General features: G+C 39.1%; 1 protein-coding gene across 4 annotated transcripts in view; it reads left to right on the forward strand.

Annotated features, from left to right (window-relative positions):
• The window catches only part of PIK3C2G (phosphatidylinositol-4-phosphate 3-kinase, catalytic subunit type 2 gamma), a 306,650-nt gene that overhangs the window by 128,803 nt on the left and 159,501 nt on the right, over positions 1-18,346 (forward strand). For all 4 annotated transcript variants that reach the window (XM_010858753.1, XM_010858756.1, XM_010858754.1 and 1 more), the window contains 2 exons: positions 642-770; positions 10,985-11,099. In XM_010858753.1, the coding sequence (XP_010857055.1) occupies positions 642-770; positions 10,985-11,099 (244 nt within the window). The remainder of the gene's footprint in view (positions 1-641; positions 771-10,984; positions 11,100-18,346) is intronic.

Here is an 18,346-nt window from a genome sequence, read left to right on the forward strand (position 1 = left end):
TTGGAATATTCTTCTCCAGCTATTCACCTTGTTGTAGCCAAACTACTGTTTAAGACCCATTATGAGTTATTTCCTGTCCTCCCCCCATTCCCTAAGACAATGTTAATCATTCTTTCTTGATGCTCAAGTTTTTGTAATTTTCAAAAAATAAGCTTATGTATCAAAATCATAACAATCACCATAGAGTAATCAATCTCATTACTCTAGTACTTCTGCTATATTTCTGCATTTGCAAGATAAAACATTAAAACTTGAGATAATTCCTCAATTCAAATAGTTAAAATACTTGTGTCACACAGCACTGTATTAGAAGGCAATATTTATGAAAACATCATAGTAATTGGGCCCTAGTGTCCCAGAGTTGTTGGGAATATTAATGAGATCAAGGGTTAACAGTGCTTGACACACAATAAAGCGAAGGTGTTAGTTGCTTAGTGGTATCTGACTCTTTGTGACCCCACGGTCTGTCCATGGAGATCTCTAGACAAGAATACTGGGTGGATTGCCATTCCCTTCTCCAGAGAATATTCTCGACCCAGGAATCAAACCAGGGTCTCCTGCATTACAGGCAATTTTTTTTTTTTTTTTTTACCATCTGAGCTACCAGGGAAGCCCAACTTAATTTTTTCTTTTATTTTAAGGATCAATTTTCCTCTCGAAATAAAATCACTTCCAAGGGAATCCATGCTCACTATAAAATTGTTTGGGATTACCTATGCAACCAATGCAGATTTATTGGCCTGGACTTGTTTTCCACTGTTTCCAAAACAGTAAGTATATCTTTTGTGATTAATAAAACTTCCATCTCAATAAAACCTCCTTGGAACTAGATAATGTTCAGTATATGGCTTAATGAGAAAATCAAGAAGACATTTTATTCTAAAACTGAGCTGCTACTGCTGCTGCTAAGTCGCTTCAGTCATGTCCGACTCTGTGCGACCCCAGAGACGGCAGCCCACCAGGCTCCCCTGTCCCTGGGATTCTCCAGGCAAGAACACTGGAGTGGGTTGCCATTTCCTTCTCCAATGCATGAAAGTGAAAAGTGAAAGTGAAGTCACTCAGTCGTGTCAGACTCTTAGCAACCCCATGGACTGCAGCCTACCAGGCTCCTCCGTCCATGGGATTTTCCAGGCAAGAGTACTGGAGTGGGGTGCCAGCTACCTCAATATAAATCATGACAGTTGAAAGCAGGACTGAAAAGCAAAATGTAGAAATGGCTTTAGAAACAAGCTTCATGCTCAGCTTGTCAACTGGATCATTTACCATGAAAAGGTATCACCATGACTAATATCAATTTATTTTCCTTCTCTGACCAGCCAGTTTCTCTGGAATTACTAATGCAAAATGATTTAGATCAGTACTGTCATTTAGCAACAATGTAAGTCTTGAAATTCTGACTGAAGTAAAATTATTCAATGTAATTGGTTTACTGACCTTTTATTGCCAAGAAAAAATATGTCAACTTTAAGACAATATTTTCAGAAAAGTAAGCCAAATAGGAGTTCTGTCAGAACTGGTTGCCACTGAAAAAGTAGCTGTCAATTTAACCATAAGGATTTGGAATTATTAATACTTAGAATATTTGAGAAAGTCAGTAATGTGATTTTCTGTGTTATTAAAGAAAAATATTTTAAAACATCTTAGTTACTTTCCTTTGACGAAACTTGCTTTAGAATCAAACTGTTAAAAAAAAAAGGACTTTTGAAGAATTAGAACTTGTGTTGTTATTTTAATATTATAGAGTGTTTCTGCCTCCGCTCTTTTAGAAAGATTTGGTAATATGAAAATGTTAACAAAATTCTTCATCAGGTTTTAGTTCCCACTTTTAGTCAGTATAAATAAAATATCATCAAAGCAACTGTGATACATATTTTGGTTTTGTTTGCTTGTTTGTTTTGCTTTTGGCCATACCTTGTAGCATGTGGGATCTTAGTTCCCCAACCAGGGATCTAACTCATGCCCCTTGCAGTAGAAGCACAAGTCTTAACCACTAGGTCTACAGGAAAGCCCCCTGGAATACATTTTAAAAATCATTTCTATTGGATTAATTATGACATGGTGTGCATGTTTGTATGTGTATATGTGTTGCTCTTTTATTTGTTTTCATGTTATAGCCAGTTTCCACATGTGTGAGCAGAGGGAATGTATTTTCTTGGTAATTTCTGTCATCTAACATGGTACCTCTTATAAATAGGCAATCAGTACAGGTTTGTTTATTAAATTGAATTAGAAGAAAATCAATCTCTATAGGAGATTTAGAATGAAATAAGATCTCAAAAGTCTATAAGAAATAGTTCAACCCTAACAGGAATACCAACTGCTGTTAGCAGATATTTCAAAAATCTGATTTGTGGGCTAAGAACTTTCATTACTTTCTCACTGGGAGCAGCTGCACAGGTGCCTTTCCTTCTCTTGAGTGAGTTTCTTTAAAGTTTCATCTGCAGTATTTGTAAGATCTAAAATGTTTGTAGAATACATTTGTAGCTATTCACTGAAAACAAAATTCCATTTTATTACCTCTAACACACTATTTTGTACATAACAGGTAATCAAAAACTTGTTAAATATATTAAAGGTCTGGAATATTTTTTGTCTTTCAAACTAATCTTCAAGGCTTTTTTCTACATGCTTATTGTGATAGCAAAATACTGCCTTCGTGTTGTTTTGTCATCTGTCACTTAACCTTTGGTAGACATTTAAGATGCAAGTGATTAGAGACAATGGGTATCTTTAAGGAATGCCATCTGGGACTGATACTAAGTGCTTTTCCTAAGGGTAAATGGCAAAATTGTGGATGCTGAGACATCACAGAAACACAGCTTACTTCAAAGAGGATTTCAATAAGCATTTGTGAAAGTGTTTCCGAAAGATCATTTGAAAATCAGAAAATCTGCTCTGTCCTGGGCTAAACAACGTAAAGAAATTTAGATCTTTTTAAGACATCAGAAATCCATCACGTGGCCATTTGGGGAGATGTAATAACTCCCACTGTGTTCATTGCTTTGAGTTACAGAGATTCTAACCCAATTTATGTAATGCAGGTATTTCAAGATCACATCAAATAAGTCACTTAATCTCATTTCCTTTCACAGAATGACCCCTGCCCATAAACATTTGGTATCATTTATGTCATTTATTTCAGTTCAAATTGCTCATACCTAGTCGTGTGGAGCTGTAATGAGCATTTATGTCTTTATTTTTTTCCAAGATACACACAACCTGAAAATATGCAGACTTAAAGGCTTTCTGTCTCTTTGTGGTTTCCAGAGATGGGTTTCAGAAGAACCAACCAAGGTTAAACTTATATGTATTGGTTGTGGCTGCATCAAGAGTGTGTACAAATAAAAATAAAGTTCAACATTTTCAAGCACACAAACTCACTTTCAATCCTATTAAAAAGATATGTTTCAAGAACAAAGGTAAAATGTTGCCCACAGAAGTTTTATTATCCTCTCCTTTGCAGACAGGGCTTATACCACATCTGTATTCACAATGCCTCCACTGCAGTAAGACAGGGTTATTCTCACCTCAGTCATTTCTATGAGCTACCTTTCCTACTTAAATTCAAAACAAATAGTGTAGTCCTTACTTAGCATTTCTAAACTGCAGTAAACTCCTTCAATGCAGAGATGCTCAACCCTGGTTGAACAATAGAATCTCCTGGGGAGATTTAAAACTAAACCCAAAACCCAAGTGCTCCCAAAGATTCTAATTTAATTGGTCTGTGGAGAAGCCCAGGCATCAGTATTTCCAGAGTTCCTGAGATGAGTTAAAATCCAGGAAAATGAGAATCTCTTTTGTAGAATTTAAAAAGAATCCTAAGTAAATCATAATACAATTTTATTCCTGAGATTGTTCTCTGAGTGGCCAACCCTGACCACACTAGGTATTGTCATTTCAGATATATCCTTAAAATCAAATAATAAAAACAAGTTGTAGATAAAAATGCCTTATCGTTCTTCCATCCTGTAGGAGAAAGACTCTCAGGATTCAATTCAAATATCTTATTAATATATGAAGACCTTTATGATGAAGGAAGGTTAAGGGACTGGCTAGAGGTTACTGGGCTACCTGGGAATAGAACAAGAACCAGAATGGAGAGTTGCCTTCTCTCCACACATCTTCCTACTTCAAGTCGCCTCCCTTCCTGCCATTAGATACCACACCCTGCTTCATGAATGAGCTGTGGAAACCTCACCAGCACAGGAGGGGATCCTGTTTCTCTTCCTGGCCACGAAACCTGTTAGATCTATGAGAGTCAGAGTCTCAAAGAGTTTTATAAGATCAGATCTTCTGAAAGTGCTGGTTCCAGAATGTCAAACCATAGACTCCTGTACTTAAAATGGGAGTAATTAATTTATTCTGACCATTTTTTTTTAATTCTCTGAGGAAACAGGGGGACAGAGAGGGTCAACTAGCCCATCTGTTCTGGTGCTACAGATTTTCATTTCGTTTTTCCCGGGATAGGAATTTGTATAATATTGAAATTTAAGTTTCTTTTTTTTTTTTTTTTATTTTCTTAATGGTAAGCATGTAACAGGGTTTTTTCAGCTTTACGAGGCCTAATTGACAAATAAAATTGTACGATATTTAAAGTGACATTGGGATGCCTGATATACATTGTAAAAAGAGTCCTGCTATCTTGTTAATTAACAAGGCCATCACCTTACATATTTACCTTTTTTTACTTTTTTGGGTGAGAACATTTAAGTTTGACACTCTTAAAATTTCAATTATAGAATTCAATGTTATCAACTATAGTCTTTATGTTATACTTTATGTCCTCAGACCTTATTCATCTTTAAGGATAGAAATGGGATGAACCTAACAGGTAAAGGAGCAAAAATGGTATGGACCTAGTAGAAACAGAAGATACTGAAAAGAGGTGGCAACAATACACAGAAGAACTGTATGAAAAAGATCTTCATGACCCAGATAACCATGATGGTGTGATCACTCACCTAGAGCCAGACATCCTGGAATGCCAATAAAGTGGGCCTTAGGAAGCATCACTACAAACAAAGCTAGTGGAGGTGATAGAATTCCAGTTGAGCTATTATAAACCCTAAAAGATGATGCTGTGAAAGTGCTACACTCAATATGCAGGCTAATTTGGAAAACTCAGCAGTGGCCACAGGACTGGAAAAGGTCAGTTTTCATTCTAATCCCAAAGAAAGGTAATGCCAAAGAATGCTCAAACTACTGCACAGTTGCACTCATCTCACACGCTAGCAAAATAATGCTTAAAATTCTCCAAGCCAGGCTTCAACAGTACGTGAACGGAGAACTTCCAGATGTTCAAGCTGGGTTTAAAAAAGGCAGAGGAACCAGAGATCAAATTGCCAACATCTGTTGGATCATCAAAAAAGCAAGAGAGTTCCAGAAAAAACATCTATGTCTGCTTTATTGACTATGCCAAAGCCTTTGACTGTGTAGATCACAACAAACCGTGGAAAATTCAAGAGATGGGAATACCAGACCATCTTACCTGCCTCCTGAGAAATCTGTATGCAGGTCAATAAGCAACAGTTCAAACTGGACACAGAACAAAGACTGGATCCAAATAGGGAAAGGAGTACATCAAGGGTGTATATTGTCACCCTGCTTATTTAACATATATTCAGAGTACATCATGAGAAAAGCTGGGTTGGATGAAGCCCAAGTTGAAATCAAGATTGCCGGGAGAAATATCAATAACCTCAGATATGCAGATGACATCAACTTTATGGCAAGAACCATAATGGCAAAGAGCCACCCATATGGCAAAGAGCCTCTTGATGAAGGTGAAAGAGGAGAGTGAAAAATTGGCTTAAAACTCAACATTCATAAAGCTAAGATCATGGCATCTGGTCCCATCACTTCATGGCAAATAGATGGGGAAACAATGGAAATAGTGAGACTTTAATTATTGGGGCTCCAAAATCACAGCAGATGGTGACTGCAGCCATGAAATTAAAAGATGCTTGTTCCTTGGAAGGAAAGCTATGACAAACCTAGGCAGCATATTAAAAAGCAGAGACATTACTTTGCCAACAAAGGTCCGTCTAGTCAAAGCTATGGTTTTTCCAGTAGTCATGTATGGATGTGAGAGTTGGGCTATAAAGAAAGCTGAGCACTGAAGAATAGATGCTTTTGAACTGTGGTATTGGAGAAGACTCTGAAGAATCCCTTGGACTGCAAGGAGATCCAAACTGTCCATCCTAAAGGAATTCAGTTCTGAATATTCATTGGAAGGACTGATGCTGAAGCTGAAATGCCAATACTTTGGCCACCTGATGCGAAGAACTAGCTAATTGGAAAAAACCCTGATGCCGGGAATGATTGAAGGCAGGAGGAGAAGGGGACAACAGAGGACGAGATGGTTGGATGGCAGCACCGACTCTATGAACATGAGTTTTAGTAAGCTTCAGGAGTAGGTGGTGGATATGGAAGCCTGGCGTGTTGCAGTGCATGGGGTCACAGAGTCAGAAACAACTGAGCAACTGAACTAAGGATAGAAATGTTATTTATCCTGCATCGAACCTGGACTGGCGATTCGTTTCTAATAATAAAAGACAATTGGCCATTAAAAAAATGTTATTTATCAGCATAGTCCTTTGCTAATGACATATTATTCAAAATCTCCACATATAAGATCAGTGAACAGTCCATATACATGTTGGTGGGGTAGGCAGGGTGGCATCTGAAATTCTAGATTCCTATCTATTTGCCAGGGCTTCCCTGGTGGCTCAGTGGTAAAGAATCCACCTGCCGATGCAGGAGACAAGGATTTGATCCCTGGTTCAGGAAGATCCTCTGGAGGTGGAAATGGCAACCCACTTCAGTACTCTTGCCTGGGAAATCCTATGGATAGAGGAACCTGGCAGGCCACAGCGCATGGGGTAACAAAGAGCCGGACATAACTTAACAACTGAACAACAATTTGCCATCTCCTCAACACCTTTCTGCTTCCCTGGTGGCCCAGATGGTAAAGAATCCCCCTGCAATGCAGGAGACCTGAGTTCAATTCCTGGGTTGGGAAGATCCCATATGGGAGGGCATGGCAACTCACTCCAATATTCTTGCTTGGAGAATCCCCATGGACAGAGGAGCCTGGTGGGCTACAGTCCATGGGGTAGTAGAGTCAGTCACTCAGACATGACTGAGTGACTAAGAACAGCACAGAACATCACCTTTCTAAAGTCTACTCCCCCAAACACAAAGCCACATGAAGACAAATATAAAACTAACTACTGATTCTGTGTCAGAAACTCGAAGAAATTAAGCAAATTAAGGCTTGCTAATGAAGATAGGATACAGATGTCCTGGTATAAATCTGGTGCTCTTTCCACGATTACGAAACTGTTTCTGGTATGTTTTGCTTTCATCATGTTTTTGTTTTGTTTGCTTAATTTTAACTGACTTCATAAACATTTGCATGGCATTGTAATGTAAAACCTACTGGTGAATCCCACCAACTTGGAAGTTAAAAATTTCCACCTGTGGTGGATTCATTTTGATATATGGCAAAACCAACACAATATTGTAAAGTTAAAAAAAATAAATTAAATTTAAAAAAAATTTCCATTTTCATCCTTTTTTCTGATACCACCAACACTAAGATGCATTCTTTAAACCCCTTGATTCCACTGATCATCTTTCTCATCCTCATATTTTCTATTCACAAACATCTATGGAAAGGTAGTCCTTCAGTCATGCTTACAATATTGAAAAAGGCCCCTTGTCAGAATACAAATTAGGTGATTTCCTGCCAACAGAGAACCCAAAGAATGGTGTCAAACATCCTTTCCCGCAGAATTGTCTTAAAGTATGTATTATATTAACCTTAACTGGACAACTAGAAGTTCATTCTCTCTATGCCCTATCCCTTGATACATCCTTTCATACATATTCTTGAATCAAGAGTTCTTACTTCACTGTGCCCCATACAACTCAGGGTTAAAACCAGGGTGAGTATTGATCCAGACTCCATCCGAGGAGACAAATGACAGATAACTCACGGTTATTCTTGAGTCTCTTCATTATTTGTAGAAATCAGCTTAGATCACTCAGATTTTCAGAGTGAAATATGGCCAAGATGTATAAATAATAGGGCCATAAATATAGCTCACTACACAACTTAGATGTGAAGAAAAAGTGCAATTAATATATCACACTTTTCCTCATGAACTCCTGCACTGTAACTAAGGAGGTGGACAAATTAGCCAATTTGATCATCTAAATAAGTCCTTTTAGAATTATGCAGCCTCCTTTGGATAAAATGCTCAATTGCTCAGCTTCCTGACACCCTAAGTGTTTTATTTTTATTTTTTTTTTTTACTTTACAATATTGTATTGGTTTTGCCATACATCAACATGAACCCTAAGTCTTCAAGAGGACAGTTGTTGTTTAGTCACTGAGTTTTGTCTAACTCTTTTGCTATCCCAAGGACTATAGTCTGCCAGGCTCCTCTGTCTGTGGGATTCTCCAGGCAAGAATACTGAAGTGGATTGCCATTTCTTTCTCCAGGGGATCTTCCCGACCCAGGGATAGAACCGTCATCTCCTGCATTGACAGGTGGATTCTTTACCACTGCATCACCTGGGAAATCTGGATACAAAGGATCAGAAAAGAAACAGATTATTTGGCCTAGTGACATACGATATCCAAATCAAAGGCATTTTTAAGCTGGTGGTTGGTTGTTCCACCTATTGTAGCCTGTGATTGGTACTCTCCCAACTTGGCTAGGGCTAACTGACACTGCCAGGGTGTCCTGGGGTCTCGCAGGCACCACAGAGCCACACAGGACTCCAAGCTGACCTCAGCTCAGATGGTCTAACCAGATGCCCTTATTGTAGAAGCCCTTTGTCCCCATCACCTGACTCCCTTTATAGAAACATTCTCACACACAGACATCTTCAGCTCTGTCTAGATTCTGTCTCTTCTGTAAAGAAACCAAAAACCCAATAAAGCTGAACATGAGTTCCTTTGGCCTGTATATCATGTGGCCCCATGTTAAAGGTCACTCTTCAAGTCTGTACAGGATCAGCTCAAGAAATGATTTTCTTCTCAGATCTGAAGCACAGAGCATAAAATGGAGCCCCCTCCACCTTCAGCATTAGGCTGTGCTCACTTACTTAACACTCCTCCCCATCTGCCTTCCTATGGGCAGAAGAGGGGAACTTGGGATACCATGATCACACTGTCCCCTCTTTCTCTGTCTTGCTTCCCACCAACTCAAATTGCCAGGAAGTAGTAGCTTTTTCTTTTGCCACATTCTCCTTGCAGTATGCCACATCCACCTTCCTACACTCCTGTTTACTCTACCATGGATAAGCGTATTTTCTGTAAATACTATGGAGGACATTAACATCTGAGCCCTCCAAGCTCAGTTATAGCCCTCTTCTTTTGCATTCTGGCTGAAACTAATCCAAAACTTTCCCCAAGAAGATGGATGCTTCAGACCATTTGGGGCAAGATTATATACTCTGAAAGGTAAAAGAGAAAATCACAGTAATAAGTTTCAAATCTTTATCTCCATTAAGTTAAAGTTAAAAGTTAAACTGAAAGTTAAACTTCTAGCTTGCTAATATACTGTGGGCTTCCCTGGTCACTCAGACAGTAAAGAATCTGCCTGCAATTCTGGAGACCCAGGTTCCATCTTTGGGTCAGGAAGATCCCCTGGAGAAAGGAATGGCTATCCATGCCTGGAGAATTCCATGGACAGAGGAGCCTTGTGGGCTACAATCCATGGGGTCACATACAGTCAGATGCGACTGAGCAGCTAACACTTTGACACTACTTTTGCTAATGCTGGTATTGGCTAATACTGGTCCCTGGTATTGTTACGCCAAAAAACAAACAAACAAACAAACAAAAACTCAAGTTCTTCCAGATGAGGTGAGGATAGAAGAAAAGGATAAAAATGACTCGAAATTCATCCTGCTAAAACAATATTCTTGGGTTATATAAAAATATCTGCACAGTAATGCTTAAAATTATACTTCCTTGTATACTTTCTAATAGTATCTTTTGATATGAAAGCTAAAGAAGCCAAGCCTCAAGAAGCTAAGGGTTTAGAAAACTTTATTTGGATTTTTTTCCTCTTACTTTGCATATTTGTCCATTAAATTGCAAGGTAGAATTCTATATTATTTTCCAAAGACTTGCTTAATGAATTAAAATTCTACATAAACTTTAATCTTGTTGACTTTAAGTTCTACAGTTTTAATTTTATGTTAATCAAAGACTGTTTTCAGATCAGTAGAACATTTTAATCAATAATCTTATTCATATATACAAGCCAGGTATAGCTTGTTTTTTAATTCCTATAAGCCTCTGTGAATTTGGATGTTATTGAAGCTGTTAAAATTATCCATGAATTCTTCCTGTCTAAAATCTTTCCTGTCTTCACTCTCATTTACTATGGTAATTTACAACATAGGTTTAAATATTCAGAATATGAATAATCTTTCTACTTATGCATAAAGAACCACTTCCTCCATGAAGTCCCACAACTACTTTGATCTGCAAATCATATGCTAATTTAAATCTTTTCTTTCTGTAAATTTAGAGCTCATATCTTTAAAGATGCCCAAGGAATTTAGTCACCCTATGAAGCAAAAAAATATTCTTAAGAGTTATTAAGATCTTTATTAATTTAAGGCAGTCATAACTCCAAGAATATAAACTTGAGATTCTTAGTCCCATCTTGTAATCAGCATTGTTGGAAATTAAGAGTAAATCCTACCTGTTAGAAACCATTGTGGAAACAGTTTTCTCTTGTGGAAAATAATGTAGGTATACCGTGCATGTGGTATAATTAGAAACGAACCATTCATCAGTATCTAGACTTGTGGAATATCCTATTTCTCTTTTAACTACTGAGTGAAGCTACTGAAATAGCTAATTGTGGTGGTTTTTTTTTTTTTTTTTAATTTATAAATGATAGTACCTTCCCTCTTGAAATGACTTTTATCTGTCCATATGTGTTGTCTTTTGCAGCAGATCCATTCTCGGGTCTGCACTATTCAGCATGACATTACAAAGTGAGCCTCCCATGGAAATGATTGCTCCAGGAGTGTGGGATGTAAGTCAGCCATCCCCAGTGACCCTGCAGGTAAGTGTCAGGCTATGAGATTAAAGTACACACAGCAAGGATTACTTGATAAATAGCTTGTTGTCAATTACAGAAACAATTTTCTTCCAGGATCACACATTTTAATAGTCTTCTCTTTCTCCGGCCTGCTGGGATCTGTAAAACCTCTATTGCTTTTATTTTGCATTCAGTGTTCTCAAAGCACTTTTCTCCCAGTTTATATAATAGCAATTTCAAGCCATTCTCCATCCAACACAATCAGGAAGGAAAGGAATGGACTGTTGCCAGGACTCTACTCATTATACACATTCATTTTTCTTTCCATTGTCTAAAAACAGTCATTAGTATATATTATTAACTTGGTACCTTATTCACACCTACCTCTTCATTATGTCATATTGCCTTAAAATCTCTTTTGTTATGTGTTTCCTAAATAACTAGCCATTAAGCTGAATAGTAGGGGGAGAAACAGCAAACCAAATCCTTCCTTTTTCCTTGAAGGCTCTCTCCTTTCTGTGATTTGTAATCATGAATGAAAGGTGATTAATGATTTTGGGCTTTCATCCTTTCTGCTCAGAGGATTTTTGTTTTTTTTTTCATTTTCCTCACTTTTTTTTCATGCTGGTAAGTGATCAGGTTCATCAGATACCTGAAGCCTAACCGCTCCCATACATGCAAATGCAGGGAATACAGACTATGCATCTGCGTGGGAAAAACTGGGCCGTGCGCCATAGCACAGGATTTTTCAACCTCTCACTATTGACATGTTGGATGGGATGAGTCTTTGTTGTGGAGGGTGCCCTGTGCACTGTAGGATTATTTAACAGTGTTTTGGGATTTACCCACTAAGTACCAGTAGTACCTTCCCAGTTCTGATAACCAAAAATGTTTCCACATATTGTCATATGGTCTCTAGGGATAAAACTGCCCTCAAGTGAGAATCACTATGCTGGAGGAAATTAGTAGAGTCTCTAGGTTTGTAGAATTTCCGGGTTTGGGGTAAAGGATATGAGGGACAAAGTTTAGCAACATGAAAAGTAAGTATTAAAAATGGAAAAGAAAAGCAGCACTAATAAAACATGGCTTTCACTTTGCAAGATGGAAGAACTTCCCCCTCCAAACAGTAGCTGAAGATCCACTTCTAATCCGTGGATGGGGTGATAAAAAATCAGTGTTACAAAAGAGAGACACACAGAGAAGGAACTTCTGACTGTGGGGGTTGGGGTGGGGAATGGGGGATGGGATAGTTAGGAAGTTTGGGATGGATGCACACACACTTCTATGCTTAAAATGGATAACCAACAAGGCCCTACTGTGTAGTGCAGGGAACTCTGCTCAGTGTTATGTGGCAGCCTGGATGGGAGGGGAGTTTGGGGGAAAATGAATACATGTATATGTATGGCTGAGTGCCTTTGCTCTCCACCTGAAGCTATCACAACATTGTTAATTGGCTATATACCTCAATACAAAATAAAAAATAAAAGCCAGATGTTGTCAAAAAATAAAGCACACAAACACGCCAAAGAAGTGATTGATTAGGTTGGATCTTGGCATAGCATCCTCGACACTCAACAGATGATGACGTAGTGATTAGCAGATGTTTCCTTGTAACAGGACAACTACCTTTCTTTAAGAAGATGAATGCAGACTTTTTCTTGCCAGATCCAAACCACCTGAGCTTAACAAAAATCTTCCAAGTCTGCCCATTGCCAGAGCTTTATGGATATAAATTAATGATTATCAGGGTCTTTAGTGGGTGAGGAAGGGCGGGAGACGTGAAGGAGACTATCAGATGAGACCTTCTTTGATTCCTCTCAAGTGAGGGGATCAGCTGCTTTAGGAGCACCCATCCTGGAAGTGTAAGCTGAAGAACAGTATCAAGTATTCAGCAGCATAGATTTCCATGTAGAGACCTACAGCCAGGACAGAATTACCTCATGCTCGTGTTCAGTCACTAAGTCAACTGTTTGGGACCGCATGAACTGTAGCCTGCCAGGCTCCTCTGTCCATGGGATTTCCCAGGCAAGAATACTGGAGTGGCTTGCTGTTTCCTTCTCCAGGGGTTCTTCCTGACCCAGGGATCAAACTTGTGTCTCCTTCATTGGCAGGTAGATTTTTTTTTTAACCTCTTAGCCATCTGGGAAGCCCCTGTGACAAAATTTATCTTACAAGAAAAGGAGAAAAGATATGGAAATCATCCAACAGGATGAAAAAATGTTCAATTATCTGCTCTTGCAAAATAATTTCACATGGTATAGACATAGATGGAAACATCTCAGAATTTTTTCAATTGATGATGAAATATACAAAATAAAGTAAGAGGTATTAAGGTAATAAAGTTAAAAGCCTTAATAACTAGTCTCATTCTAATTACACACAGCTAAATTTAGAGCAGAATTTTCAACCTAAGGATTATGAGATGGTGAGGAAATTAAAAGCAAGCTCTGCAACCAGTGTTTGTGTTAAGGAGTCAGTGTGAGTCACAGGGAAAGACATGAGGCTCAGAGTCAGGAGATTCAAAGTCTAGCCTTAGCTCTTTAACAATAAACGTTATGACTGAACAAGTCACTTTCCACCTCCATACAGTGAGAGGATTGTACTATGCCTGTTCAATTTCTTTCTGGTCTGTGCTTTGCTGATTGTCTATGTTATTAAAAGATGACAATTATGGTATGATGCAGGTTATAATATGTTACAGAACTTAATTCCTTCCAGTCAGCCTTCTTTTTTTCACACTATACTGCAGACTGGAAGCAGTGAATAGAGTGAAGTAGATCTGAGTTCTGAGCGTCCCAAGTGGCACTAGTAGTAAGGATTTCTCCTGCCAATGCAGGAGATGTAAGTGACGCAGGTTCATTCTCTGGCTCAGGAAGATTCCCTGGAGGAGGATGTGGCAACCCACTCCAGTGTTCTTGCCTGGAGAATCTCACAGATAGAGAAGCCTGGAGGGCTACAGGCCACATAGGGTTGCAGAGTCAGACATGACTGAAGCAACTTAGCATGCACGCACAGATATGAATTCAGACATGGAGACAAATTATTATATGATCCGATCAACATGTGTCTCCCTCAACTTCTTCCCTCTCCCTGTATACAGTCCAGTATGCTGCTGTTGCTGTTACGTCGTTTCAGTCGTGTCCGGCTCTGTGCGACCCCATAGACGGCAGCCCACAAGGCTCCCCCGTTCCTGGGATTCTCCAGGCAAGAACACTGGAGTGGGTTGCCATTTCCTTCTCCAATGCAGGAAAGTGAAAAGTGAAAGTGAAGTCGCTCAGTCCTGTCCGACTCTTCTAGTGACTCATAATTTACTCACTAAGAGCAGAGTTGTTTTAGTTAATGTTGCTCTTGTTCTAGTTTATATTTCTCTACTTAGTTTCCCATTCATTCAATTTTTTTAAGGTTTTTCTTTTTTTTTCACGTGAACAATTTTAAAAGTCTTTATTGAATTTGTTACGACATTGCTTGTTTCATGTTATGTTCTTTTGTCCACAAAGTAGGTTGGATCTTTGTTCCCCAACCAGGGATTGAACCCACACTCCCTGATTGGAAGGCGAGGTCTTAACCACTGGACTGACGGAGAAGTCTCCCTCCACCATTCATTCTAAATACACTATATTCTGGTTTATTTGTCCTCACCACACTGCTGTCAGATAACCTCCTAATTTCTAGTTGCCAAACCCAGTACTGGTTTTCATACCTCTTCATTCTAGTCCTCTCTGTGCAGTTTTTGGCACTATCTCTTCCCTATTACCGGCTTTCTGAAGGAGTTCAGTGGTGAACAATTTGCCTGCCACTGCAGGAGATGCAGGAGATGTGGGTTCCATCCCTGGGTCTGGAGGAGGAAGTGGCAACCCACTGCAGTATTCCTGCCTGGAGAATCCCCATGGACAGAGGAGCCTGGCTGGCTATAGTCCATGGGGTCACAAAGAAGACCAACAGGACTTAGTGACTCAACAGCAACTTCCCCACTACAGAACACTCTTCTCTGACTTTGCTGATATTGCTCTCTTAGGTTTCTCTTTACACTCCCTATGGTTATCCTTTTTCTGTTTTCTTCTCCCACTCCTTTACTTTTGCTTGTCCCCTCTGTTGACAGTTCCCACAGGTTCTGTCTGCTGCCCGTTGCTATTCTCAGTATGTATATTCTCCTTGAGAGAATTTCTCTAAAGCTTTATGGAGACATATGTCACATACCATACAATCCTCCCATTTAAAGTATACAATTCAATGTTTTCTAGTATTTTCACAGATACGTACAACTAATCTCAACCAACGCCAGCTTTAGAGCATTTTCATTTTTATGAAGAAATCTCATACTTTTTAGCTATTGCTTTCCAGTCCCCAAATCTAAGCAACTACTAACATACTTTCTGTCTCTATAGAGTCACCTACTCTGTACATTTCATGTAAATGGAATCATATAGTATGTGTTCTGTTGTGGCTGGATTCTTTCCTTTAGCATAATGTTTCAAAATTCATCCAGTTGTATCATATATCAGTATTCACTTATTTTTTTATTGTTGAATAGTATTACAATGTAGAAACGTGCTTAGTCACTCAGTCGCCTCTGACTCTTTGCTACCCTTTGAACTATAACCCACCAGGCTTCTCTGTCAATGGGATTTCCCAGGCAAGAACAGTGGAGTAAGTTGCTGCTTGACTCAGGGATCGAACCAACATCTCCTGTGTCTCCTGCATTGCAGGCAGATTCTTTACCTACTGATCCATCAGGGAAGCCCCACCCACAGTATAGATATACCACTCATATGCATGAGTGATTTAGAGTGGTATAGAGATATACCACTCTAAATGCATAGTTGATATGCATTTAGATTGTTTCCTTTTGGCTATGAAGAACATAGCTGCTCTGAACATTCATGTACAAGTTTGTGTGTGAACCTATGTTTTCATTTATCTGGGCTGTATACCAAGCAATGGAATTGCTGAGTCTCATTTGTTCCTAAGGTTTGATTTACAGTATCTTGCAGGTTCATGCCTAAGTGTGAATCTTTAGTTCACACTCTTTTACACCACAGGAAAAGAAAGTGTTAGTCACTCAGTTATGTCTGACTCTTTGTGGTCCCATGGACTGCAGCACTCCAGGCTTCTCTGTCCTTCTCTATCTCCCAAAGTTTGTTCAGATTCATGTCCATTGAGTCAATGATGCCATTTAACCATCTCACTCTCTGCCACCCCCTTGTCTTCCTGCCTTCAATCTTTCCCAACATCAGGATCTTTTCCAGTGAGTCAGTTCTTCATATCAGATGGCCAAAGTATTGGCATTTCAGCTTCAGCATCAGTCCTTCCAAAGAATATTCAAGACTGATTTCCTTTAGGATGGACTGATTGGATCTCCTTGCAGTCCAAGGGACTCTCAAGAGTCTTCTCCAGCATCACAGTTCAAAAGCATCAGTTCTTTGGCACTCAGCCTTCTTTATAGTCCACCTCTCATATCCATACATGACTCCTGGAAAAATGATAGCTTTAACTAGATAGACCTTCGTCAGCAAAGTGATTTCTCTGCTTTTTAATACACTGTCTAGGTTGGTCATAGCTTTTCTTCCAAGGAACAAGCATCTTTTAATTTCATGGCTGCAGTCACTGTCCACAGTTATTTTGGAGCCCAAGAAAATAAAATCTGTCACTGCTTCCACTTTTTCCCCTTATATTTTCCATGAGGTGATAGGACCAGGTGCCATTAGTTTTTTTTTTTTTAATGTTGACTTGCAAGGCAGCTTTTTCACTCTCCTATTTCACCCTCATCAAGAGGTATTCTGTAGACAGCTTCCAAAACAACACATCCCAAATTGAGTTCACTATCCTCTGAGAATTGCTTTCACTCCCTGAATTATTTATGACTGTTCATGCATTCACATACAGCTAGTTGTTGCACTTGTCTTGTCTCTCTCTCAGTACTCATATTCTGTCCACCATAGATCCTGTCAACTCTTCTCTCATATGTTCCTCAAGCCTGTCCTTACAAGTCCCCCCTGTGTCTGCCCTAGTTGTTATTCTCTAATCCAAAATCCACAAGCATGATCCTTCTAAAACATGAATCTGAACCCAGCGCTCTCCTTCTTAAACTCTTCAGTAACTCAGCACTGCCTAGAGAATTACAGGCAAGTTCTGAAGCACAGCCTCCTCCCATTGTTTCCCTTGCCACTCCCTGATGTCAAGCTCCAGCAGCTTCAAAAGTTGTAGTCTCTGACATGCACTGTCCTGCTTTGACCTTTTGTACATTTATGAATTCTGTTCACTGCCTGCAATGTGTCTACCATCTTCCCTTAACTGTCTGTTACCCACTCTTGGCTTAGTTTCTGTCATTGTTATTCACCTTTTAGGATCCATGGAACCCTCTTCCATGAATTTCTCTCTTACCCGCTTCCCTCTTTTCACTCTAAGAAGTGTTTGAGTGTCCTACCTCTGTGTTCACATAATAACCAAGAAGATTTTTGTCAACACATTTACAACATTGTATTTCTTTCTTGAGAACTTTTTTAAACCATAGTTCTTACCTACTCATTCATACAAGGTATTTTACTTTACCTAACATTTCATTACCTATTTATCCTTCATTATCAGTGATGTTAGGGTGAGGCAACAGTAGTATTATTGGTACATGACCCTTAGAACACAGTACATTTTTGTCCGAGTGTAGCATAGCTTCCTTTTTCTTCACCCCCTCTTTTACAACTCCTTCCACAGACTCACAGCAATTGCCATCTAATTGGTAGACATCATTCCTTCCCTTGAACTGCATAGAACTTATGGTCCAATATGCATATGCCTTATGTCCAAACTGCACCTACAGCCCAGGTTCATTCCTTTGAACAAGGTGGTAGAATCATGGGGGCCTGAGCAAGTCCATGAACATCTTATTGGCATAGTTCTGTGAACATGAACACCAGGAACATTCACAGCAGCCCCTTCAAGGAATTCCAAAACATGAAGCCATAGTAGGAACCGTAGTGGCCAAGTGCAAATGGAGAAGGATGAAGGAGAGAGTAAAAGCAGAGCAGATAAATGGAACACAAGAATTCAATATTCAGTGTATAAGGAAGTGTGAATTATGTGTGCATGATTGGATCTGAATATTTTCCTGTACCCTGGAAGAAAGCCTCATTTTTTTTTTTTTTTTTTTGCTTGAAGTCAGTAGTCCATCCTTAACTCTTTGAGGCAAGAATGGAATAGTAGGTGCCATGGCACATTAAGTGAACACATTAGTAGAGAGCTCCTGTAGCACTCTATTAAAGAAAAGAAAAAAAAAT

The sequence above is a fragment of the Bison bison genome, unplaced genomic scaffold (genome assembly GCF_000754665.1).
Source record: "Bison bison bison isolate TAMUID 2011002044 unplaced genomic scaffold, Bison_UMD1.0 scf7180017864390, whole genome shotgun sequence".
Classification (NCBI taxonomy): Eukaryota; Metazoa; Chordata; class Mammalia; order Artiodactyla; family Bovidae; genus Bison; species Bison bison.